General features: G+C 42.1%; 1 protein-coding gene across 1 annotated transcript in view; it reads left to right on the top strand.

Annotated features, from left to right (window-relative positions):
- ANKUB1 (ankyrin repeat and ubiquitin domain containing 1) overlaps positions 1-20,541 on the top strand; it is a 35,979-nt gene extending 15,438 nt beyond the window's left edge. Inside the window, exons 4-6 of the mRNA XM_047784500.1 lie at positions 5,059-5,173; positions 9,593-10,528; positions 20,328-20,541. Coding sequence (XP_047640456.1) covers positions 5,059-5,173; positions 9,593-10,528; positions 20,328-20,457 — 1,181 coding nt within the window. The 3' untranslated portion in view covers positions 20,458-20,541. The remainder of the gene's footprint in view (positions 1-5,058; positions 5,174-9,592; positions 10,529-20,327) is intronic.
- The last annotated feature ends 5,554 nt before the right edge of the window (positions 20,542-26,095 follow it).

The raw sequence follows: 26,095 nt of genomic DNA, 5'->3' as shown, positions 1-26,095 counted from the left end.
GGAGCTAGGGCTTGAGTGATGGGTTGGGTTAGAGATACTGATGTAGACATTCCTCCCATGGAGTTGGGAGTAAATCCCTGTGGAGGTGCTTTCCTTAAGAGTAAATACAGAGAGGGACTTGTCAAGGGCCAAGAGCCAGTACTCAGGATGTGCTGAAGTCAGGGTAAGTAGACAGAAGAGGAGTCAGAGAATGAGACATGGAAATATGTCAGAGTTGGGAGGAAAACAAGGACTTTGCATTGTCACAGATGACGAAGAAGAGACTGTTTGCAGGATGCTGGTAAAAGGCCAAAGACAGTGTCTGAGAAAAACCTTTTGAATTGGTTTAAAGGTCATTGGTGAGCTCAGAGAGAGCGGTTTTAATAAAGTGGATGGAGAGAGAAAGGTTGTAGGGGTTAAGAAAAAGATAAGTTATAAGGTGATAATGAGCTTTTTTTGGTGGTAGAATGTTTAAAAATTAACATGTCATGAATTTATCAAAGCTAAACATCCCCTGATACTTGCAAAGTTGTAATTTTGTGACTTGAGGTTGAGTGACACACCATATAGGTCCAAAATACACACAACATGCACACACACCTTTTCTTGTGTCAGTTTATACAGGACAGATGTCCACTTTAGCCCCATTTCTAGTTCTTTTATCTCCATCCTGTTTTTTTGCTTTCTTCTTGTTTATCTATGTGCTCGTCTGCCTATTATTCTCTCTGTATTTTACATATGCTCATAAACTGACATTAATTCTTTTTGGAACAAGGTGTACCTGAACAAATGAGTGAATGAATGGGTATCTTTCCTTTACCAAATGATGCTGTTGGTACTTTTCACTGTGAATATCTATGGCATGTATTAACGGTCAGACTGAGCACACCACATCTGAGAGACAGTTCCAAGAGCTGAGTCCTGTCACAGCAAGCCTTTTAAGACAGGAGATGAAATAAATGCTCTTGGCCCAGTGTTTGAAATCTTTTGTTTTCCTTCATATGCAGAGAAATCAAACATTTTATGAAAAAAAATTTGGTGTTCCCTGGTGACCTGGTTAAGGACTCAGCATCATCACTGCTGTGGCTCGGATTCAATCCCTGGCCTCCCTCTGCATGCCACAGGCACAGCCGAGGGGTTGGGGGGAGGTTTAAGTACGCAAGAAGCTTTACAGAGGCTAAATCTGTCATGTCAAGGATGATTTATGTTTTAGAAAATGTTTATCAGGGCATTTCTAGAGTATTTGCAGAACTGCTACTTGGTCTCTACAGAATAATTCCATAATTCTCCCAGCAAAAAGAGTGAATTCTCAGGAGTTCCTCCTGTGGTGCAGTGGAGGCTCAGGTCTGATCCCGGCACAGTGGGTTAAAGCATCTGGTGTTGCTGCGGCTGTGGCAGAGGTCACAGTTGTAGCTCGGATTTGATCCCTGGCCTGGGAATTTTCATGGGTGTGGCCATAAAAATAAAATAATAATAAATTTTTAAAAATACATAATTTTTTTTAAAAAGAGTGATTTCTCCTAGCTAAGGCCAGATTTATGATGGTTGAAGTAGATTAGGGGCATGAGGGCAATAATGCAGATCAGGCTCTGTGAGTAAAAGCACAGCAAACAGGAATCAACCCACAAAGGACAGTGAGGCCAAGACCAAGAAATCCAAAGCCAGAGTCAAAAGTAACAGAAGAAGAGCCCCATTTCAAGATTACAGGTTGTAACTTAAAGCATCCAGAAAGGGAGGGATCAGCAGAGAGAACATATACGTGGTGTTATGTCTACCTGTGCAGTGGAGGAAGAAAGGGAAAAAGCAGAAAAGCAGAAAGGAAAGAAAGAGAAAGGAATCTGAAAGGAGGAGGCTTTCTAAGCATTAGAAAGAGGGCTAGGGACAAAAATTCCAGGTCAAATTCTACTCCCAGCTTGCTGAGTAACTTCCTAGTCTATGAAAGGGACAATGGAGTGGGCTAGTCTTTTAGAATCTTTTTATCTTCAGCCTTCTGTGACTCTAAGATTACTGCTGTTACAATATCCCTCCTGCCTTCCTTCCTTCTCACCTGCACGTATTTATTATGAACCTAAGTCTGAGAATACGCGTGGAGAAACCAAGTCACCCACTGTCCTATCACAACTTTGGCATGCAACTGCTAGGGTCATCATATTGATTCAAAGGCAGCCAATCCTTAGGCTGGCCAATGACATCAGCTCTCACAGCTGAGGGAATTAGATTCTCATGTGGAAATGAGTATAACACAGAGGACAGGAATATGGGCCCAAAAACCAGACAGTCCAGGTCTAACTCCTGGTTCCACTACTTACTGGTTATGTAAAACCCGGCAAGTTACTTTATCCTATGATGCTTCAATTTCCTCTGTTCTCAAATGGAGACAATAATACAACCCATCACTTAGGGTTGTTGTAAATTTTAAATTAGCTTACTCATGTAAAGTACTTAGAAAATGCAGAGCATATAATATTCAATGAATGTTAGTTACTCATATTCAAAGTGTTATTATTATTATTAATTACTAGTCTTATGAATTCAAGTTCGGAAAGATAGAGAGACAACAACGGTTATCAGTTGGGGAGGAAAATGAAAAGTGTCAATGAGGTCAGGTTGGGTCATGGCAAACTCGAATTGCACACATACCAAAGCTATGATAGGACAGAAATTGTAAGTAAGCAGGGCAGCCTGTCAGTAGAGAAAGGGAGAAGACATACGAAGAGACCTAAATTGCATGAGAGAGGGAGATCCTGGTGCCCATGGGAGAGATGGGGAGTGACTCATCTTGAGAGGTGTCTCAATTTCTAATGCACACCAGATCCTGCCATCGTCTCAATATGATAAGCCCCATTTTCTTGAGGGCCTCCTTGAGAGCATAACTAAAACAAAGCCCACAGACTGGATGAGGCATAATGCTTGGGCTCAAAGAGTTCTTGCCTAGTGGTTATAAACCAGCAATTCCAAAACAAATGTATTTTCAGTAATAACGAGTTTCAAAGTATTTTACAGCAATCAGTTGTGCAGTTCTTTAACTTATTTGGAGAGGTGAGAGTATGGTGTATTCTGGTAGGGCTCCTTGGAGGGGGTGACACCAGCGTTGCATCAACTATTGGTAGGAGAGTATGAGGGAGAAGTCTAAGGAATTCAAACAGAAAGGGCAACAAAAGAAGATGCTCCAGAAACATCCTGGGATGTACACAGAAGTGCAGGTCAGCCTCCTGGGCTTCTAGGAATTATAATCAGCAGATGGCCAGAATGCGTTTGAAAAGTGGGACAGAACTTCATTCAACAAGTACTTGCTGAGCATCCACCATGAGCCAAGCACCAGTGGGGAAAGCATACACACAGCTGTGAGCAAGAGTATCAAGGTTCCCACCCTCTCTTGAAGCTTGCATTTCAGTGGGAAAGGCAAGCATCGTCCAGTAAGCAGAAAAAAAATATTGAGTTTTAAATAGAATTAAGAACTACAAAGTCAAATAAAGCAGGATAAGGGGATAGAGAGTGGTGTGGCAAGGTGGGGAGAGGCTATTATAGGCAGTTAACCAGAAGAGAAGATGACAATGGAATAGAATCCTGAAAAAAGACATGGGGGAGGATCTTGGGAGCTTCTCAAAGTAGATTTAGGTGAGAGATTATCTAGGCCTGAAATAGGGTGGGGCTGGAAGAGATGGAGGTGAGGAAACAGTTCAACATTTACAAATAAACTTGTCAGGCCTTAGCGACTGTAATGATATCGGCGTAAGAAAGGAAGGGATGAAGAACTCCCAGATTTCTAACTTAGGTAGCAAGGAAGGAAGGTAGTGCTGTCATAAACTGAGACACAGAATGCATGAGGGATAGCAGGTTGGGATGAAAGGTGACAAGCTGTCCTTCAGACAGAGGGGTCCTGGTGTGATCCCTTGGATGGTGATGTCCCCAGCAGGGGTATCTGAAGCTGGAGCAGAGTCCTGGCTGCAGTTTGGACTTGGGAGTAAGGGGAACATGGATGATCAACGAAGCCATCAGTCTCACTGAGGTTGCCTGTTAGTCAGTCAACAAGTACACAGTGAGCTCTCAGCAAGTGCCAGGCGGTGTGGCAAGTCCTAAAGGAGCTTCCTTTTCAGTGAGTCATGAAAAAAAATCTCCAAACAAGTAAAATGATTTCAAGTGTTGATGACAGGGTTTAAGAAGAAGTCAAAATAACGTCATGGCACAGAGTATTGGAGGGGAGGGGAGTGTGGGGACAGAGACTGCTTTAGCCATGGTGGCCCAGAGGGTTCTCTGTGAGGACAAGAAATTTGAAGAAAGCTGAGTAAGAAGGACACTGCCCTGTGAAAATCTGGATAAAGACCCTTTGAAGCAAAAGAACTTACCAATCTTTAGGTCCTCAGATGGGAGTGGACTTGGTATGTCTAAAGGATAGGTGAAAGGTCAGAGTGGGAGAAAAGTCAGAGCAGGCCAGATAGGGAGGAGACTGGGTTTTATCCTGAGGGAACAAGTAGAGTGAGAAGAACAGAAGCCTGAGGAAAGATTCCTGGGAAGCACCAGCCTGAACGACAAAGTGGATATAGTCACAAAACCACAGTAGGCTTTTGAGGAGTAAGTGGTAAATCCTCCAGCAGCACAAACACATTACTTTTTGTTTTGTAACACAGAATGGCTCTATTTTGTGAAGGACAGAACGAAAGGGTCATTCACCTCTACCCACAGCCTACTTGTAAGATCAAGGCCCAAGAAACAAACCCACATGTCCTGCCACAATTTCTTAAGTTTCTCTTCCAACATGATAGCTTTCGTTTACATGGTGATGTATAGATCAGCATGGACTCAGTGTCAACAGGACTGTCTTAAGAGAGCTACAGAAAACAGTTCAGCACTGTATGCTTTCACAATACAGATGAGAAAATGTAAGCGCACAGAAGCTAACGGGCTTTTCCAAGTCGATATGGGCCTAAGCTAAAGATAGTAGCCCTGTGTCTCCGTTCCAAGGTACTCTTCATTTGGCATCTTGCTCCTGCCTATTTAGAGAAAGCTGTCATTAGAAGTTTTATGATCACTGAGCCACAGTGATGGACTGGAACCATCACCATCTCTCTTTATCCACAGGTACGACACTTCGCTTAGACGTCTGGGATGGATGGAAGGAATTTCTGATGGGCTGTCTCCTTGGACAAACACTTAAAGTCCAACGCTATTTATCAAATGAAGGACCAGTACTGAAGTACGGAGATAAAGCAAATGCTAAACTAATTAATTTTACTAACCTTTCATAGGAACTTGACTCTGCCATTCGCTCTACAGCCGAGGTGCTGCTCCATGCGAGTTCCCCTTAAACACTGTTACTGACATATTTGCTAGAATAAGACAGCAGAGATGCCACCAGGGAGGACAGCCTTTGGCGATGGATTGTAATTCAGGTAGACTTCCCTAGAAAACAATATCTAAATGGGTGACTTCAGTTTGGTTTGGATATTATACTTTTAAAGGCACTTTTTAAAGTTTATCAGAATAAGTTCATTCTCACATTCGATTATTCTAAAAACCACTAATTGCTAACTGATTGGCTGAAAACATTGCTTGCTTCTTTTTAAGCTATCGTGTAATTTTCAAATTACATTTAAAACAAGCACTCAGGAGTTCCCATGGTGATGCAGCAGCAATGAACCCCACTGGTATCCAGGAGGACACAGGTTCAATCCCTGGCCTGGCTCAGTGGGTTAAGGATCTGGTGTTGCCATGAGCTGTGGTGTAGGTCTCAGAAGTGGCTTGGATCCCGCATTGCTGTGGCTGTGGCATAGGCCAGCAGCTGCAGTTCTGATTCGATCCCTAGCCTGGGAAGTTCCATATGCGTGGGGGCAGCCCTAAAAAGATAGATAGATAATAAATAAATAAATAAAACAAGTATTCATACTTTTGGTTATACATGAAGTGTAACACATGCAGCTGGGACAGTGGAGGAGGGTAGGCACAAAGAAGCAGGTGGAGTAGTTCCCGTCGTGGCTCAGTGGTTAGCGAATCCAACTAGGAACCATGAGGTTACGGGTTCGATCCCTGCCCTTGCTCAGTGGGTTAAGGATCCGGCGTTGCCGTGAGCTTGCGGTGGTGTAGGTTGCAGACGTGGCTCGGATCCCGCGTTGCTGTGGCTCTGGTGTAGGCTGGCAGCTACAGCTCCGATTAGACCCCTAGCCTGGGAATCTCCATATGCCACAGGAGCAGCCCTGGAAATGGCAAAAAGACAAAAAAAAAAAAAAAAAAAAAAGAAGAAGAAGAAGAAGGTGGACATTTTAAGATATCTCTGCAACCAACAGCCTCCCAAGTGCATAAAGTGAATTACCCTTTAGGTTTTAATTCACTCGTATTTTAGAACAGTGCCCCCTTGTGGTAATTTTATCATACTTTACAGAAGCCAGGAGCTCTCAGGGCTCTGTGAAATGACAGATCAGAAAACCAGCTTTTGCAATTTTATAAGATATTTAAATATTGGAAATTAATTTATATTTGGGGATGATTATAATTCTCTCTTTTTGTGCTCTGAATCCAAAGGAATAGCTGTTGCACTGTTCCTTTGTTTTTTTGTTTGTTTGTTTTTTTAGGGCCACACCTGTGGCATATAGAAGTTCCCAGGCTAGGAGTCAAATTCAAGCTGCAGCTGCCCACAACACCAGATCCAAACCAGTTCTGTGACCTACACTGCAGCTCACAGCAATGCTAGATCCTTTAATCCATTGAGCAAGGCCAGGGATTGAACTGGTGTTCTCATGGATACTAGTTGGATTCTTAACCTGCTGAGCCACAACAGTAACTCCTACATTGTTACTTTTAATAGTGTATATTTACTGAGTACTTTGTGGAACTGAGAGGGCCATCTGGCATATGGTAAGGAGGATATAAACGCAAGGTGTCATTGCTATTACCAGTCAGCATGAAAAGTGTTACGATATGGGCATTGTGTGAGATAACACAGGAATGTCTGAGTTCCCTGGTGGCTCAGCAGGTTAAGGATCGGCATTGTCATTGCTGTGGCTCAGGTTGCTGCTGTGGTATGGGTTCAGTCCCTGGCCTGGAAACTTCCACATGCCACGAGCACAGCCAAAAAAAAAAAAAAAAGGATGACATGGGAATATACAGTATGGACAACTAGCTAGACTTCAGGGAATCAGATAAAAGCATCCTGAGAAAGGGACTTGAAGGGTTGATACTTAGGTAACTGGTAGGGAGAAGAATAAACATGTTCCAAAACAGATGGAAACACATGTACCCAAAGGTCAAGAGAATAGATTCAAAGAACTGAAAGAAATTCCACGTAGCAGATTATAGAGAAAGAGAAAGCTAGTGGACAGAGGCTGGAAAGATAAAAAGAGGCCAGCTCATGCAGGCCCCTATAGGAAAGGAACTGAACTTTCTCTCTTTCCTTTTTTTTTTTTTTTTTTTTTTTTTTGCTTTTTAGGGCCACACCTGTGATACATGGAAGTTCCCAGGCGAGGGGTCAAATCAGAGCTACAGGTGCCAGCCCACAACAACATGGGATCTGAGGCACATCTGCGACCTACATCACAGCTCATGGCAACACCGATCCTTAACCCACTGAGTGAGGTCAGGGATTGAACCCGCATCCTCATGGATACTAGTCATTCTTTTTCACTGAGCCACAACGGGAACTCCTGGACTTTATCTTTTAAATCATGGGAAGACATTGAAGGTATAGAAAAGCCATGATGAGACCTGCATTTTATAAACTTGGTTCTGGCTGTACTGTGAGGAATAGAAACAGACACAGAGATAGTCCAGAGACAATAGCACCCTGAATTAGGCTTATGACAACGGAGGTGGCGCCAAAAAGACAGACTGTGAAAAGATCATTTAGGAGGCAGGATCAACTAGTCTCAGTAACAAGAGTGCCTCTAGTTCCCACATCCTGAGTGTTAACAATGAAAGCAAAGGCCAATTACTCCAATCAGGACAGGCTCTTCTCCCAAAATCAAAAAAAAAAAAAAAAAAAAAGGATCGAATTCAGAGTTGCTGGTTTGCATTAAGGAATTTCAAAAAAAGTTGATACATGAACCAAAATGCCAATGTATTAATGTACAACTCTAATTAGTTACAGTCTAACTACGGGAAGGTCCTACAAATCCACATGTCTGGACAGAGCATCTTCCTCATATAGGAAAATTACATGGGAAGCCACATACACATGAAAAGATGGTGATGAAAAGAGACAGGAGTTAGCTGCATGCCGTAGGTTTTGGATGATACCAGGCTAGCTTGCTGCCATCTCTACAGTGGGGTCAGAAAGCCCTGCCCAAATGGATCCTGGACAATACCAGGTGGAGCCCTGACTAGCTTTGCCTCCCTTATTATATTCCTGAACAGTCTTCACCAATCTTTCAACTTATGCTTGGGGTGCTAGAGGAAGAGGGATGGCAGCAAGGCCAGTGGAGCTGTAGGACAGTGGAAGAGAAGGGGAGTGGTGAGAAGAGGGGAGGTGAGGAGTTAGACTTCCAGTTGCAGTGGGAAGCTACTGGAGAGTTAGAAAAGAACACAGGCAACCTCCAATTTATGGAATAAAAAGATTGCTACCATAAATAATGAGGGAGCAAAATCCCTTACAGGGATAAGAGGAGGTGGGGGACCAGTTAAAAGACTGTGGCACTGGTGGTGGTATGAGTGGGGGGCAGCCTAGTGCTTTAGATTAGAACAGCAGTAGAAACTTTGGGAAGCCAGAAAATAAGGACTGTTAGAAAAGACAAAGCAAATAAACAAACAAAGCCTTCCTATTTCTAAAATGTGCTGAGTTTCTTCCAACATTCTACATTATGCTCACTGTTTTTATATAACTCACCTCAAATAATGCTATTTGTAGGCATAGTTCTGCAAAAATGGAAAACAGGATTGATAATGAAAGAAAATGTATTTTCTGAACTTGTCATAAAATTAATTTTATGATAAAAAGCATAAAAATACAATTTCTCCGTTACAGGTAGAAAAATGAAAGTGTTGACTATATTTATAAATAAGCTTTACTGCTGTGGTGTAAACTAATGAATATTAAATTGATATTCAGAAAAAAAAAAAAGAGATAATGTGGCTCAGCGGTTAACAAACCTGACTAGCAAACATGAGGACATGGGTTGGATCCCTGGCAGTGGGCTAAGGATCCGGTGTCGCCATGAGCTGTGGTGTAGGTTGCAGACATGGCTTGGATCCTGCATTGCTGTCGCTCTGGCATAGGCGAGAGGCTACAGTTCCGATTGGACCCCTAGCCTGAGAACCTCCATATGCCATGGATGTGGCTCTAAAAAAAAAGAGAGAGAGAGAGACAATGTGACAAATTTCTTCCAAAACTTTCCCAGTTAATATAAAGCTTGATATTTTTCTTGAACATCTGATTTCCCTAAGAAAGAAGACTGCTCCACAGAAACCAGTTTGAATTATTCACATGTGCGTAGTAGGATAATGTGTATAAGCAGGGCCTGAAGGTTTAACGTGTATATTATTGTAGGCCTTTGGTGAAAATATTTTAGGTAAGAGTTAGAAGGAAATAAATATTTTAACTAGAACGTTTCATGGGTATTTAGTGTAACTACATTTGTTTGGTAGCATTAAACAGCCCCACCTCTTCTTGCTTGTTTCATTCATTCAGGTATCAGAAAAGGGTTGCTCTGTACATCGCCGCCTTTTATGGGTACATTGAGCTCACTGAATGGGCCCTGAAGCAGGGTGTGCGGCCCAACGAGGCAGTCGGTGTGCACCCCTATCGAGCATGGTGCCAGGAAGCTCTTCACGCAGATGTCTCTAAATGCCCTATTCATGCGGCCGCAGAAACCGGCCAACTGTTGATTCTGAAGGCTTTTGTCAACTGCAGCGTGCTGTGCCTGGAATGCAAAAATGCAGCAGGACAAACTCCCTTAACCATTGCATTCAAACACAAGCATAAGGACTGCATATTATATTTACTGAGTAAACTGTGGTCCACGGTTTCTTTTCTGAAAATCTCAATCCCCATGAGGATTTATATTAAAATAAAACAATGGATATTCAGAGCTCAGAGTCACAACCTTAATAAAAGCCAGCACTGCAGAGCAAGGGTTTTGGGAGCAAAAGTTGGAGACACTGTGATGGTGGATGGTTTCACCAAACCAAAAATGACCTCTAAGAGCTGGCATAAGGCTGGGAACAAGGACTTACAAGGTACCATCGGCAAACTACCGCCTCTTAGGGAACAAACTACAAACAGGAAACCTGTCAATCCTTTGTCAATTTCACAGCAGGGCACAAGAGAACAAACATTCAAATTTCCTCCACTGGTTGATGCAAATACGTTTTCTGAATTACAAAAACAACAACAAAACAGAAAAAAATTTACTGCCACAGCTAGGAAAAAAGAAAAGCTCATAAAAAATTCATATCTCCCCCAAGTCCCCCTCCCTCCGGTTTCAAGAGTGGGCTATTCACACCCATCTTTTTACTACGCAACACCCAGTGCTGACTTTTTACTCAGATCTTCCTTCGCATCTTTCTCAGAGCACAGTGGGAGGACTCCAAGGGAGAATGCCATCTACTGCTTAGCTGTGGCCAGGTAAGGTTTTCTCTTTAAACAAATAAGAGCAAAGCTTTAATAGGGCAGGTCTAGAGGAAGAATGGTCCATGAAGCCCTACCATACCATGTAGTGTAATACAGGTAATTCTAATGCATCAGTATCCAGCTGATTCAAGGACCACATACTAGCCTCATATCTAGGACAAATGAAAGGATTCTATTGGCCAATCCATGTAGTGTTCTACTCCTCAAATAATCATCAATTAACAAGATCCCTTACTTTTTTTTTTTTTTAATCTTTTTGCCATTTCTACTGTGGCATATGGAGATTCCCAGGCTAGAGGTCAAATCGGAGCTGTAGCCGCTGGCCTACGCCAGAGGCACAGCAATGCGGGATCCGAGCCACATCTGCAACCTACACCACAGCTCACGGCAACGCCGGATCCTTAACCCACTGAGCAAGGCCAGGGATTGAACCCGCAACCTCATGGTTCCTAGTCAGATTTGTTAACCACTGAGCCACGACGGGAACTCCCTTCACTTTTTTTTTTTAACTAAAATAATTTGACTCTGTTTTTTTCTTTTTTGGCTACTCTGAGGCATATGGAAGTTCCCTGGACAGGAATCAGACCTGAGCCACAGATGCAGCATACCCTGCCACTGTGACAACACCGGATCCTTAACCCACCGTACCAGGCCAGGGATCAAACCTGAATCCCTGCACTCCAGAGATGCCACCAACCCCCGTTGCACCATAGCAGGGACTCCTAGAGGAAACCGTTAACCGTAATTAAAGGGAGAAGGGGGACGATTGAGATCTAGGAGACATCAAAAGTGTCATGGAAACCTGGACGGTAACAAAAATGGAAGGAAAGAAAAGAATAATTTAATGACAAACTGAATCATAAAGACTTTAGTTGACTGCTTCAGACAAGATACACAGGTTGGGGGAGAACTATATTGGATAGGGAGATAGAACTGATAATAATATTTAAGGTAAGTTTAAAAAGTAATCCAGGAGTTTTCTTGTGGGGGGGCAGGTTAAGGATCTGGCATTGTCACTGCAGTGGCTGCTGTGGCGTGGGTTAGATCCTTTGCCCAGAAATTTCCACAAGCTGAAAGCATGCCCCCCCACAAAAAACGTAATTCATTATCATATTTAAAGACACACGGAGTTCCCATTGTGGCACAGGGGAAAGGAATCCAACTAGCATCCATGAGGATGTGGATTTGATCCCTGGCCTTCTCAGTGGGTATGGGATCTGGCATTGCCATGAGCTGTGCTGTAGGACACAGACATAGCTCAGATTCTGAGTTGTGTAAGCCAGCAGCTGTAGCTCTGGCTCAACCCCTAGCCTGGGAACTTCCATATGCCACAGGTTTGGCCCTAAAAAGCAAAAAAACAAAAACAGAAAACACACACAAGCGTGTCAGAAGTGGACACGCTTTTTTGGGTACACTCATACAATAAAATTGTATATATTAATCAACAAATTTTACTGAAAACATAACTCTGATTAGATCTCAGGTTCCATCCACTGCTTATGAAGTATTATTGGGTTCTAATATTACAGTGGAAATACAGATTTATGAATGGGATTCTTCCATTCTTCAAAATAATGAGAATGAAAGAAAAATAAGGCTAGATTGTTTTAGTTGCCTTTCTATATTAGTCTTTATTTCAGCTCTACTTTATTTCACCGAAGTTGTTGCCACCTAGTGGTGAGAATAATTTGAGCTATAAAACCGGCAAAATTCAGCTGGTTGAGAACAGATGAAGACAATACTCAGTAGCTTCAATCTTTGTAATTTGTGACTTATCTCTAGAATATATAAAAGGGTATAATCTAAAGTTACAGAAAAAGACCAGAAAATTATAAGTTGATAAAGTTGTAACCTATCTTAAAATCAGGCTGTAAACATAGGGAAATACTGATTAGTTTTTATCACAGATACACATTAAAAATGAGTTTACTTTTAAACATCCAAAAAGTCCTTATCATGGCCCAGTGCAGTGCTAGGCAGAATGGAAACGTGCAAAAGTATCTGTGGACATGTATGTGGTTTTGAGAGAAAGGCTGCCAATGTTTATTGTGTATAGTGCTTTCTTGGGGAGGAAATGAGTTGTGAAATATGTAGTTAAATATATAAGGAGCACTAACCTCACACATATGGCCTCTTGAATTTTTATATTTGCATATATCCATGTAACCACCACTCAGATCAGATGCAAAATATTTCCAGCACCCCCAAAAAGTTCCCTCATGCCCCTTGCCAATCAATGACCCCTCTCCAAAATAACCATTATTCTAATCTCTATCGATGAGATTAGTTTTGCTTGTTTCTGACTTTCATATATAAAAAGCATCATATATTTTGTTAGCTTTCATTTCCGGCTTTTTTTTCTCTTTTTAGGGCTGCACTTGCAGCATACAGAAGTTTCCAAGCTAGGGGTTGAATTGGAGCTGCAGTTGCCAGCCTACGCCACAGCCACAGCCATGGCAGATCCAAGCCAAATCTGCAACCTACATGACAGTTCAAGGCAATGCCAGATCCTTAACTCAATGAGTGAGGCCAGGGATTGAACCTGTGACCTCATGGATACTAGTTAGTTTCTTAACCCACTGAGCCACAACAGGAACTCCTCATGTCTGGCTTTTTTGCTCAACACATTGCCTACGAGATTCATTTGTTTTTCTGTGTACTGGACTCTTCTTATTTCTGTGTAGTATTCCATTTCTATGTAGTTTATCTTAATTTATTTATCTTATCTCCTGTTTATGGGCATTTGAGTTGTTTCTAATTTGGGGCTATTTTGAAAGGACTATATGATTATTTTTGTATATGAGGATTGGTGGACATTTGCATTCATTTCATTTAACACCATACAGGAATGGAATTGCTAGGTCATAGGGTTAGCTTTAGTAAACACTTCCAACCAGTTTTCCAAAGAAATTATACTAGCATGCTGTTTTTGTAGGTATACTCATCAGGATTGGAGTTATCAAGGGGAAGTAATTTCAAGATTGAGAAGGGAACTCTGAGGAAAATATTTCATTCAAGAAAGAGGCTGGGTGTTCCCATCATGACTCAGTGGTAACAAACCCAAATAGTATCCATGAGCATGTGGGTTCCATCCCTGGCCTCACTCAGTGGGTTGGGGATCTGATGTTGCCATGAGCTGTGGTGTAGGCTGGCAGCTACAGGTCCAATTCAACCCCTATCCTGGGAACTTCCATATGCTGCTGATGCAGCCCTAAAAAAGACAGACAGACAGAGAGACAGACAGAAAGGAAGGAAGAAGGGGTTAGTGCAGAAGGGAGGCTGATAGGAGGAGCAGGGGCTGGTCTGACAGTGCCCTTCCTCTGGCAGAGTTACTCCTCGGAAATCTTTCCAACCATATTGTTTCTCTTCTCCCAATATTCTCTTTCCTCTACTTGTACTCTCTACTGCCTTCCCATCTGTTTTCTTCCCTTTTCCCTGCATCTTTCCCAGGATCTGAGCGGGGAAGAAAGCAAACGAGGAGATAGAACAGAAGTCTAGCCTGAAGGCAGTGTTCGTGCAATGGAATATTTTCTCTTAAAAAAAGAATTTTATGGTTGTACAACTACAAATATACCAAAATTTATTGAGTTCAAAAATAAGAACTTCAGCACTACCTCAGAGATTGAAAAAATTAATTACAAAATACAGTCATATATACTTTCTGGGAAGCATCAAAACAACATGGAAATATATAAAGTAAATACGAAAGTCTCCATCCATCCTCCAGCACCACTCATTTCCCCTCTCATGAATCCCACCCATCTCCCCAGAAGGCATCATTATTACTGTGTAGTTGTAGCCTCCTAGAACTGTTCTATATATCTTGATATATGTATGTGAGGTATGCATATGTGCATGCCTTTTTTTTTTGTCTTTTTGTCTTTTTTGTTGTTGTTGTTGTTGCTATTTCTTGGGCCGCTCCCGCGGCATATGGAGGTTCCCAGGCTAGGGGTTGAATCGGAGCTGTAGCCACCAGCCTATGCCAGAGCCACAGCAACGCGGGATCCGAGCTGCGTCTGCAACCTACACCACAGCTCACGGCACGGCAACGCCGGATCGTTAACCCACTGAGCAAGGGCAGAGACCGAACCTGCGACCTCATGGTTCCCAGTCGGATTTGTTAACCACTGCTCCACGACGGGAACTCCTGCATGCCTTTTTTTTAATCCTAAAAGGTATTTTACTGTATTTGTTGTTTCTGAATATATATATATTCTTTTTTATATATAATACTTATTCATTCATGAAAGAATTTCTATAGGATACTGTAACTGAAGTGAAAGTATTTGTTCAAAGGATATATATATATATATATATATATACTGCTAAGTTAACTTCCTGTAAGTTAACTTAGTTAACTGAAAGGTTACTTAGTTCCTGAAAGATTGTAGTAAGTTATGCCCATTTACACAGTTCGAGAGGCTACTTTCGAGTGAATTGCAACCCCGCAGCCAGGAGGGGCCAAGGCTCAGAGGGAGTGGTAGTGAGGGAGTGAAGGAGAGCACCTGACAAAGTCTCTCAGGGTCATAACATAACATACGCTGTTATGAGTCACCCTACTCTGGGAAGAGACTGCTGGTAGAATCCCTGCCCCAACTAAGAACAGGTTTGGTGCAGTTCAGTTGCTGGCCCTTGTAGAACAAGGCCTGCACTGTACTCTTCCCATGTATCCCTTGTAATGGGCGAGGAACAGGTATATCTTTTTTTTTTTTTTTTGCTTTTTAGGGCTGAGTCCGAAGCGTATGGAGGTTCCCAGGCTAGGGGTCCAATTGGAGCTATGGCTGCTGGCTACAGCCGCAGCCACAGCCACAGCAACACCAGATTCGAGCCATGTCTCCAACGTACACCACAGCTCACAGCAACACCAGATCCTTAACCCACTGAGCGAGGCCAGGGATCAAACCTGCATCCTCATGGATCCTAGTCGGGTTTGTTAACCACTGAGCCACAGTGGGAACTCCCCAGGTATATCCTTTTTCATACTCTTAGGAATATAAACTACCCTCTCCCCACCCCTCCCTTCCCCAACCTCCCCTTTCAGTATGTGCTAGGGCACAATGAAGCAGAGGCTAAGGCTCTGTTGATCTCTTTTTACTGGCAAGCCTGCCATTTTGCACAGGGGAGCATGCGAGCCCTAGAAAAGTACAGATGTTGAGCCAAGCACCATTCTTGTGCATTCCTGAGCATTGGGTTCAGGAAACTAGTTGCATCAAATCCTCTCCTCATTTCTATTTTGATGAATGAGCCCATAGGAGTAGCAAAGGGGGACATGAGCTGGACATTTAGCCTCATGCACAGGTCAGAGGGTTGACTGAAACCTGAGGGTTCAGCCTTCTAGGCAAGCTTGTCAAACAGGGCATGTCCAGGCCTTACCCTCCAATTGAGGGATAGCGAATCCCATGACCCATACAAGACAAGAATCTTTTTTTCTTTGTTCACTTTTGTATCTCTAGTATGGTGCCTGGCATATAGTAAGGGCTCAATAAATAGGTGTTTAATAAATGCATAGAAGCCAGGGAGGGGTAGATATAGTTATGTATTATCCTTTCCACCCTGAGCTGGGATTCTACGTTGAAAATTAACACAGAGATTCAGCTAGGTGATTGGGCTAATAGCCTAATTAGGGGTTATCATGGTTATTCATTCAACAAATATTTTTGAGCTAAAGATATAATGGTAGGGTGATTTCCTAGTTTTGGCACTGAAAGTCCTATTTCTTGAGAAATCCCTCAGGCCGGGGTAAACCAGGATAGTTGGTCACTCTATACAGTCAAAAGTAAATACAGATAGAGTCCTGCACTTGCAAAGCAAACTGTTTAAAAGAAAGCAGCTTTCTTCTAAAAACAAGGAGAGGAGTTCCTGCTGGGGCGCAGTGGGTTAAGAATCTAGCATTGTCTCTGCAGTGGCTCAGTTTGCTGCTGGGGCCCAGGTTCAGTCCCCGGCCCAGCACAGTGGGTTAAAGATCCGGCACTGCTGCAGCTGAGGCAAAGGTCACAGCTGTGGCTTGGATTCGATCCCTGGGCCAGGAACTTCCATATTCCATGGGTGTGGAGAAGAAGAAGAAGGAGGGGAAGGAGGGAAGAGAGGGGGAGGAGGGGGAAGAGGAGTGGGAGGGGTGGGGGAGCAGAAGAAGAAAAACAACCAGAGAGCATTTCACACTTTGACCTGCTCAGCTTTGGACTTTTTAAAGACCACTCTGGCTTCAGTGTAGGAAAATCAGAATGGATTCTGGAGGTGCAGATAGGAGGCAACTGAAGGAATCCAGGGCAGAAACAAGCAGTAGACTGCACTGTAAGAGTAACTTGAGTCATGGAGAAAAGGATGGGTTGGAGACAAATGTAAGAAAGAAACTGATTGGATGTGGTGGTAGACCACACACAATAAGGAATAAGGGACAGGGTGGGCACAAGGATGCCTCTTGTCTTGGAGATAATCAAAGCAGGGGTGAGGTTCTGGGCTCATGGAAACTCCCAGCCACTGCTGAAACAGCACAGCCCATAGCGCTCCCACCTTTAGAGAGACATGGGCAGCCACAGGAATTCTCAGGTCTTCCCAGGAGCTTACAGACTATTTGCAGGAGGGCCCAGTATTCAGAGAGCCCAACTGATGGGGGGCAAGATAATGCTGTAGCAAGGCAGCCCGGCTGATGAGTGTGCTCATTGTCCTTGCCTGCCTGACTGATGTAACTATATTTGGTTTTCCTGGTTAAGTGCCTGGAACCCAGAGAATGATGACTCAAGGACAAAGTGCCTAAGTTGGGCCACTTTCACACATTCAGGGAGAGTCTGGGCCTATCAAAGAGGCAGGGAAGGTTAGAGAAGAAACTGATCAGGGAGGTGCCAGCTTGTACCCCCTCCCACCGGCCCTGTTTCGTTTTCATTCATAGAACTATCACGGCCTGATATATTAGCCCTCAATTTGGGTATTTGCCTCCAAAATTAGAATCTAAGTTCCATGAAGCCAGGGACCTTGTGTGTTGTGTTTACTTTTTCTTCCTTCAGCACATAGAACAGTGGTTGGGATTTGATAAAAAAGAGACAACTGGCCCAAAATGGAGTCACTTTTGCTAAGCCCATGTCACCAAAACAAAACTTAATATCTAACGGACTGCTGCATCAACCTCTCCCAGGAATGTAGTCTTAAACTAGTCAATCTGGAATTTCCTGGCCAGCAATAGAAAGGTAATTCCCCTGACAGACCCTGCCATCCACCAAAGAAAAGTTAAGCCATGGCTCTTTCCTTGTCCCTACCCCCTTCTACCTATAAGTCTCCCATATTATTCAGCTCCTCAGAGCTCCTTTCTGTTTGCTAGATGGGATGCTGCCTGATTCATGAATCATTGAATAAAGTGAATAATATCTTCAAATTTACTCAGTTGAATTTTTTTAACAGCATATAGTAAGTACTCAATAAACAGTTTCTGAATAAATGTAGAAAAATCAGAGCTCAAATGCCAGGGAGGAAATCAGGAGTACTGAGCTTAGGGAGGAGTTAGATATGCATCAGAAAGGGAGAGAGAGGACTTTAAATCAAATGGGTGGGATACAGAGGAAGGCTAAAGGTGCCTCAGTGGTTTCCTTAAGACGTGAATTTATGGACAACACTGATGAGTTAATCCCATATAGAGGGCCAAAGCAGACACAGTCATTGAGGCAAAGCAAAGAGTTAATCATAACATTAAAGATGAATCAGGCAGGCTTGGATCTAGTTCAGATATTTGAAACAGGCACTTTTATGCAAGGTTGCTCCTAATAGACTGAGTTAAAGCCCTTTAAACCTACATAATTTTCCAGGCAAAAGGGTTGGAGGTAAGAAAAAGGAGCCGGATAAAGGTGGCTCCATGGTCTAAGGCATGGTTTTTATCAAAGGGTAAGAAAGAAGTTTAGTTTTTAGGAAGGTAAGTGGATTTGCAAAGGCATTTTAAGGGACAGGGAGGAAGTGGCTGGGGATAAGACTGGCAAAATAGATTATACCTACACTGAAAGGCACCTTGTGGGCCCAAGTGGAAAGTTTGCTTATTTTTTGGCTGTGCCCATAGCATGCAGAAGTTCTGCAGCCAGGGACTGAACTCACATCACAGCACTGACCTGAGCCACGACAATGACAATGCTGGACCCTTAACCAACTGAGCAACCAGGGACCTCTGAGAGTTTGTTTCTTATTCCTTCCCATGGGAGAAGAGGTAGGCAGGAAGCTTGCAGAAGTTCTTTTCTATCAAACTAGTCACATAATCTGTTTTTGTTTTGTTTTGTTTTTGCTTTTAGGGCTGTACCTGTGGCATATGTTCCCAGGCTAGGGGTTGAATTGGAGCTGCAGCTGCTGGCCTATGCCACAGCGCCACAGCCACAGCAACACGAGATCCTTAACCCACTGAATCCCACACCCAGGGATCAAATCCAAGTCCTCGTGGATCTTAGTCGGGTTCGTTACTGCTGCACCACAATGGGAACTCCTGTTTTTGACTATTATTATTATTATTATTTTTGTCTTTCTGCCTTTTCTAGGGCTGCACCTATGGCATATGGAGGTTCCCAGGCTAGGGGTCTAATTGGAGCTGCAGCCGCTGGCAGACACCACAGCCACAGCAACTTGGGATCTGAGCCACGTCTGCGACCTACACCACACCTCACGGCAACGCTGGATGCTTGACCCACTAAGCGAGGCCAGGGATCAAACCTGCAACCTCATGGTTCCTAGTCAGATTTGTTAACCACTGAGCCATGTCGGGAACTCCATGTTTTTTATTATTTCTGAAGACAAACCTGGTAGAAATGTGTGGAAGAGCCCTGGGAAAGAAGTAATATTGAGGGTGTGAAAGGACTACAACAGAGTTAGGAGACTTTGCAATGAGAAACAACAGCAAGAACAGTAATAGCTAGGGAAGAAGGGAAAGATCAAATATGCCAGATATTTCTGAGGAATAATCTACAAAATGTGGTCACTAATTGGGTATAGAGGTGGACAGAGAAGGGGGAATTTCTACTAACAATTTGTTTCTGGCTTTGGAGATGGTGAAGACTGCAAAGTCACTGTGTTTGAATGAGGATACTAAAGGGGACAAGTTTAGGAAGAAAATAAAAGATACATAAGTTGGAAGTATCTGTGGGATGTCCAATTTTCAAATGATTTTACTTGGTAATTAGAGATATGCATCTTTTAAGAAAGGTTGGGATTTGAGAGTCATGAATATGGGAGTTGAAGTAATTAGTGAATAAGGCTTCCTAGGAGAGAGAGGAGGACAAAGGATAAAATCTCAGAGGACCCCAACATTCAAGGAAAGGTAAAACCCCTCTATAGTCAATCACATTTACATCCTACAAAGTAGGAACAATCATATTCAAATATATGTTTTATACAGCCAGAGAATAACTATCACAACATGTTGCTTCATTGCATTTCAGTTAAAGGCTATCAAAATACTTAACATCTTATCAGTGAAAAAATGTGTGTATGTAGTAGGGAAGGAGGAGGAGAGGGAGATGAGGTCGAGTCCATGATATAAAGGAATGCCCTGGAAGAACAGATAGAAAGTTTCAACCCAGAGAATTTCAGCCCACTCAGTGTGGCTTTCTGCTTCTAGCTGTGGGTGCTAAATTTCTAATATTGCCTTGAGAAAATCTCATTCCCACTGCTTCAGGAACTGGTTTTAGAAAGATTCGTCTTTCCTATTTTAATCCTCATATGACAAGATAAATGAGCCACTGCTACAAAATGAACCTAAACATTCCTATCATTTTAGCTATAAATGGGGACAAGAATAGACCTCCTCATAAACTGTCTTATTTTCTTGCAGTGCCTTTAAAGAGAAACGATGGCTTCAGCAGTTAGGAATAGCAAGAGTCCTAGCCAAAAAGAGCATTTCTAACCTGACTACCCAAGGAGGCCTGGCAGCAGGTGAAAATCCTCCAGAAATTGTGCTTTGAAAAGTCATGACAACCCCAGTTTGGATGAAGACCTGGTCAAACAGAACATCTAGTCTAATGCTAACATTTCTAACAACAGTTCTAGTATCAGAATTTCTTCTTTTTTTTTTTTTCGTCTTTTTGCCTTTTCTAGGGCCGCACCCGCAGCATATGGAGATTCCCAGGCCAGAGCCGTAGCCACCAGCCTACGTCAGAGCCATAGCAACAAGGAATCCGAGCCACGTCTGCAACCCACACCACAGCTCACGGCAGTGCCAGATCCTTAACCCACTAAGCAAGGCCAGGGATCGAACCCGCAACCTCACAGTTCCTAGTCGTCGTTAACCACTGCGCCACAATGGGAACTCTCAGAATTTCTAATGACTGTTTTCATGCTACATGACTATCAACAGCTTATTTAATGTTCAACATCATGTTTTCTAAGCCTCCATCACCCTAAGTGAAAATTTAGGGCATTTATTTTTGCATAAAGAGTCTGAGGAAGAATTCATAAGAAACTGAGAATATTAGCTGCCTCCTAGGCAGGGAAACTGGGAAACAAGGATGTGAGAGAGAATGTTTACTGTTTCTTTCTCTTTTTTTTTCTTTCCTGAGATTTTATTCTAATGTTTTTTGTTCTTTAAGCCCCATGAATGTAGTTGCATATTAAAAAATTAATTTAAAACATTTATATAGGGAAAATCTCTAGGAAAGTTACAAATATCCTCTAAGTCTAGTACTGGTCTCAGACATCTTTTGAATTTCTGCTCAAACATTCCTTTCTACTAATTTTTTAAAATTGAAGTAGAGTTTACATACAGTGAATTGCAAAGATCTTAAATGTTAAGATTCAACAGCTTTAACAAATATAAACATCCGTGCAACTAATACCCCAATCAAGATGTAAACACTTCCATGACCCCATAAAGTTTGTTCAAGCTACTGAGTCTATCCCAATCCCTATAGACAAACACTATTCTGATTTCTACCTCCACGCATAACATTTCCCAATTAAAGGAATCATACGGATATTCACTTTTGTGTCTGGGTTATTTTTGCTCAATTTAATCTTTTGAGATTCATTTACATTGCTGTGTGTATAGCAGCACATTCTTTTTTTTTCCCCATGAAGTAATACCCCTTTTTTCATTCCCGATATTGGAATCTTTTGCCTTATTTATTTTTTTGGTCGCACTTGTGGAATGTGGAAGTTCCTGGACCAGGGATCAAACCTGTGCTACAGCTGCGACCTATGATACTGCTGCAGCAATGTCAAAACCTTAACCTGCTGCACCACAAGATAACTCTCGTGGCTCTCTTCATTTTATTAATGGTGTCTTTTGATGAATGAAAGTTTTTAACTTTGATGAAGTACAATTTATCATTTTTTTCTTTTACGCTTCATGCTTTCTGCCTTTTCTCTAAGAAACCTCTGCCCACCTCAGAATCATGAAGATATCCTCATATGTTTTCTTCTAGAAGCTTCACAGTTTTAGCTCTCATTAGGTCTATAATCCATCCTTAAATGCTTTTGTGTGTCATGTGAGATGAAGGTCAGAATTCTCTTCTATAAGTTTATCAAATTGTTTTGGTACAAGTTGTTGAAAAGACAACTTTCCTTTCCCCCATTGAATACCTCAGCACATTTGTCAAAAATCAGTTTATAGGAGTGCCCATCATGGCACAGCCGAAATGAATCCGATTAGGAACCATGAGGTTGAGGGTTCAATCCCTGGCCTCGCTCAGTGGGTTAAGGATCCGGTGTTGCCATGAGCTGTGGTATAGTTTGCAGATGTGGCTCGGATCTGGTGTTGCTGTGACTGTGCCATAGGCCAGCAGCTGTAGCTCTGATTCAACCCCTAGCCTGGGAACCTCCATATGCCGTACATGCGGCCCTGAAAAAAAAAAAATCCAATTTTTAATATGTGTAAGGATCTATTTCCAGACTTTATATTCTGCTCCATTGATGTATTTACTTTTCCTTATGCTAATAACTCACTGTCTTAATTACTGTAGCTTTAATGTGGGTCATGAAATCAGGTAGTATGAACACTCCGACTCTGTTCTTTTCCTAACGTATTTTGGCTATTCTCAATCCTTTGAATTTCCAAACAGATTTTTCAAATAAACTTGTCATTTTTGGGAGTTCTGTGGTAGCTCAGTAGTTAACGAACCTGACTAGGATCCATGAGGTGTGAGTTTGATCCCTGGTATTGCTCAGTGGGTTAAGGATCCGGTGTTGCTGTGAGCTGTGGTGTAGGTCACAGACATAGCTCAGATCCTTCATTGCTGTGGCTGTGGTGTAGGTTGGCAGCTGTAGCTCCAGTTTGACTCGTAGCCTGGGAACTTCCATATGCTGCAGGTATGGCCCTAAAAAGCAAATAAAGAAATAAATATATAAACTTGCCATTCCTTATGAAAAAGCCTGTTGGGATTTTGATTGGTCACACTAATATCTTAATAATAATGAATCTTACAACCCACAATATATTTCTTTTTTTTTTGTCTTTTTGCCTTTTCTAGGGCCGCTCCCATGGCATATGGATGTTTCCAGGCTAAGGGTCTAATCAGAGCTGTAGCCACCACCCTACGCCATAGCCACAGCAGTGTGGGATCTGAGCCACATCTGCAACCTATACCACAGCTCACAGCAATGCCAGATCCTTAACCCACTGAGCAAGGCCAGGGATCAAACCTGAAACTTCATGGTTCCTAGTCGGATTCATTAACCACTGAGCCATGATGGGAACTCCACACAATATATTTCTTTATCCATGGTATATGTCTTCCTTGAGATCTCTCATCAATGTTTTTGAGTTTTTAGTGTAGAGGCTTTACAAATCACTTGTTAAATGTTTTCTTAAATATTTTATATTTTTGATGCTATTTGCTACGAAGCTTTTAAAGATAGATTCTGTTACAATAGAGGCACCTAAAATCTAAAACTCTTTTAAAAGTTTTAAAATCTAAAACTTTAGGGAGTCCCCGTCGTGGCTCAGTGGTTAACAGAATCCAACTAGGAACCATGACGTTGCGGGTTCGATCCCTGGCCTTGCTCAGTGGGTTGAGGATCCGGTGTTACCATGAGCTGTGGTGTAGTTTGCAGACACGGCTCGGATCCCGAGTTGCTGTGGCTCTGGCGTGGGCCGTCCACTACAGCTCCGATTGGACCCCTAGCCTGGGAACCTCCATATGCCGTGGGTGCAGCCCTAGAAAAGGCAAAAAGACTAAATAAATAAATATAATAAAATTAAGTTAAAAATACCTTTAGACACCATATACAAAAATAAACTCAAAATGATTAAAGGGAGTTTCCTGGTAGCTCAGCAGGTTAAGGATCCAGTGTCTTCGTTGCTACGGCACAGGTTCAATCCCTGGCCTGAGAACTTCTGCATGCCATGGGTGTGGCCAAAAAAATGGATTAAAGACCTAAATGTAAAGCCAGATACTATAAATCTCTTATAGGGAAACATAAGAAAAAGTCTCTTTGACATAAATTGTAGCAATATCTTTTTGGGTCCACTTCCTAGAGTAATAAAAACAAAAATAAGCAAATGAGACCTAATTAAACTTAAAAGCTTTTGCACAGCAAAAGAAACCATAAACAAAATGAAAAGACAACCCACAAGTAGGATAAAATATTTGCAAATGAAGAGACCAACAAAAGATTAATCTCCAAAATATACAAATGGCCCATGAAGCTCTACATCGAAAAACAAAAACAAAAAAATCCCAACCCAATCAAAAAATGGGCAAAGATCTAAATAGACATTTCTCCAAAGAAGACTTACAGATGGCCAAAAAGCACATGAAAAGATGCTCAACATCACTAATTATTAGAGAAATGTAAATTGAAACCACAATGAGGTATTACCTCACAGTGGTCAGAATAGCCATCATCAAAAAGTCAAAAAAAAAAAAAATGCTGGAGAGGGGGTGGAGAAAAGAGAACCTGCCTCACTGTGAGTGGGCACATAAACTGGTACAACCACTATGGAGAACAGTAGGGAGTTTCCTTTATTTATTTATTTTATTTTTTAATTTTTTTTGTCTTTTTGCCTTTTCTTGAGCCACTCCTGTGGCATATGGAGGTTCCCAGGATAGGAGTTGAATCGGAGTTACAGCCACCAGCCTACGCCAGAGCCACAGCATCTCGGGATCCGAGCCATGTCTGCAACCTGCAATACAGCTCAGGGCAGCGCTGGATCCTTAACCTACTGAACAAGGCCAGGGATCGAACCCACAACCTCATGGTTCCTAGTTGGATTCGTTAACCACTGCGCCACGACAGGAACTCTGGGAGGTTCCTTTAAAAGGCTAAAAATAGAACTACCAAAGGGTATCTATCTGGAGAAAATCCAGCAATGGGTACCCATCTGGAGAAAATCATAGTTCAAAAAGATACATGCACCCCAATGTACACTGCAGCACTACTGACAATAGCCATGACATGGAAGCAACCTAAATGTCCATCAACAGAGGAATGGATAAAGATGTGGTACATATATACAATGGAGTATTACTCAGCCATAAAAAATGAAATAATGCCATTTGCAGCAACATGGAGGTGGACCTAGAGATTATTATACGAAGTGAAGTAAGTCAAACAAAGACAAATATCATATGATATCACTTTTATGAGGAATATAATTTTTAAAAATGATACAAATGGGAGTTCCTGTCATCGTGCAGTGGTTAACAAATCTGACTAGGAACCATGACGTTGTGGGCTCAATCCCTGGCCTTGCTCAGTGGGTTAAGGATCTGGTGTTGCCGTGAGCTATGGTGTAGTTTGCAGACACAGCTCGGATCCCGGCTCGGATCCCGTGTTGTTGTGGCTCTGGCTTAGGCCGGCGGCTACAGTTCCAATTAGACCCCTAGGAACCTCCATATGCCGCGGGTGCGGCCCTAAAAGACAAAAGACAAAAAAAAAAATGACACAAATGAACTTATTTACAAAACAGAAACAGACTCACAGATTTCAAAATAAACTTGTGGTTACCAAAGGGGAAATGTGGTGGGGAAGGGATAAATGAGGAATTTGGGATTAACATAGACACACTATTATATATAAAATAGATAACCAACAAGGACATATTGTATAGCACAGGGAAATCTATTTAATATGCTGTAATAACTTACATGAGAAAGGAATCTGAAAAAGAAAGGAATATGTATAACTGATTCACTTTGCTGTACACCTGAAACTAACACATTATAAATCAACTGTTCTTCAATAAAAATTTTAAAAATGCCTTTAGGTTTCTCATTTGATATTATGGATTAGGGCACTTAGAAGTTTAATACAAAAGAAAATACAAAGATGATGCTAGAGAGATGTTGTAAGGCAGCATGTATATAGGTATTAATTCACTGTAGGGACAGTAAGGGGATAGTGACTGGAAGAGGGCCCAGCGAGATTCTGGGGAATTGGTAACATTCTCTTTATTGATCTGGGTTAATAGGTGTGTTAAATTTGAGAAAATTCAATAAAGAATATTTTTTAAAATGTGTACCCTTTTGTCTGTATGCATTTTCTCTTCAAATTGAAAAAGTTAACAAATAATGAAAAAAAAAAATCACAGGAGCTAATTCATGCATTTGGTGCCAGCCTCAGACTCATGAGAAGGCAGTTCATGTGAGTGATGGGTGGTACAAT

This window comes from Phacochoerus africanus, chromosome 1 (assembly GCF_016906955.1).
Source record: "Phacochoerus africanus isolate WHEZ1 chromosome 1, ROS_Pafr_v1, whole genome shotgun sequence".
NCBI classification, from domain to species: domain Eukaryota; kingdom Metazoa; phylum Chordata; class Mammalia; order Artiodactyla; family Suidae; genus Phacochoerus; species Phacochoerus africanus.
This window is presented reverse-complemented; position numbering and strand designations above follow the sequence as displayed.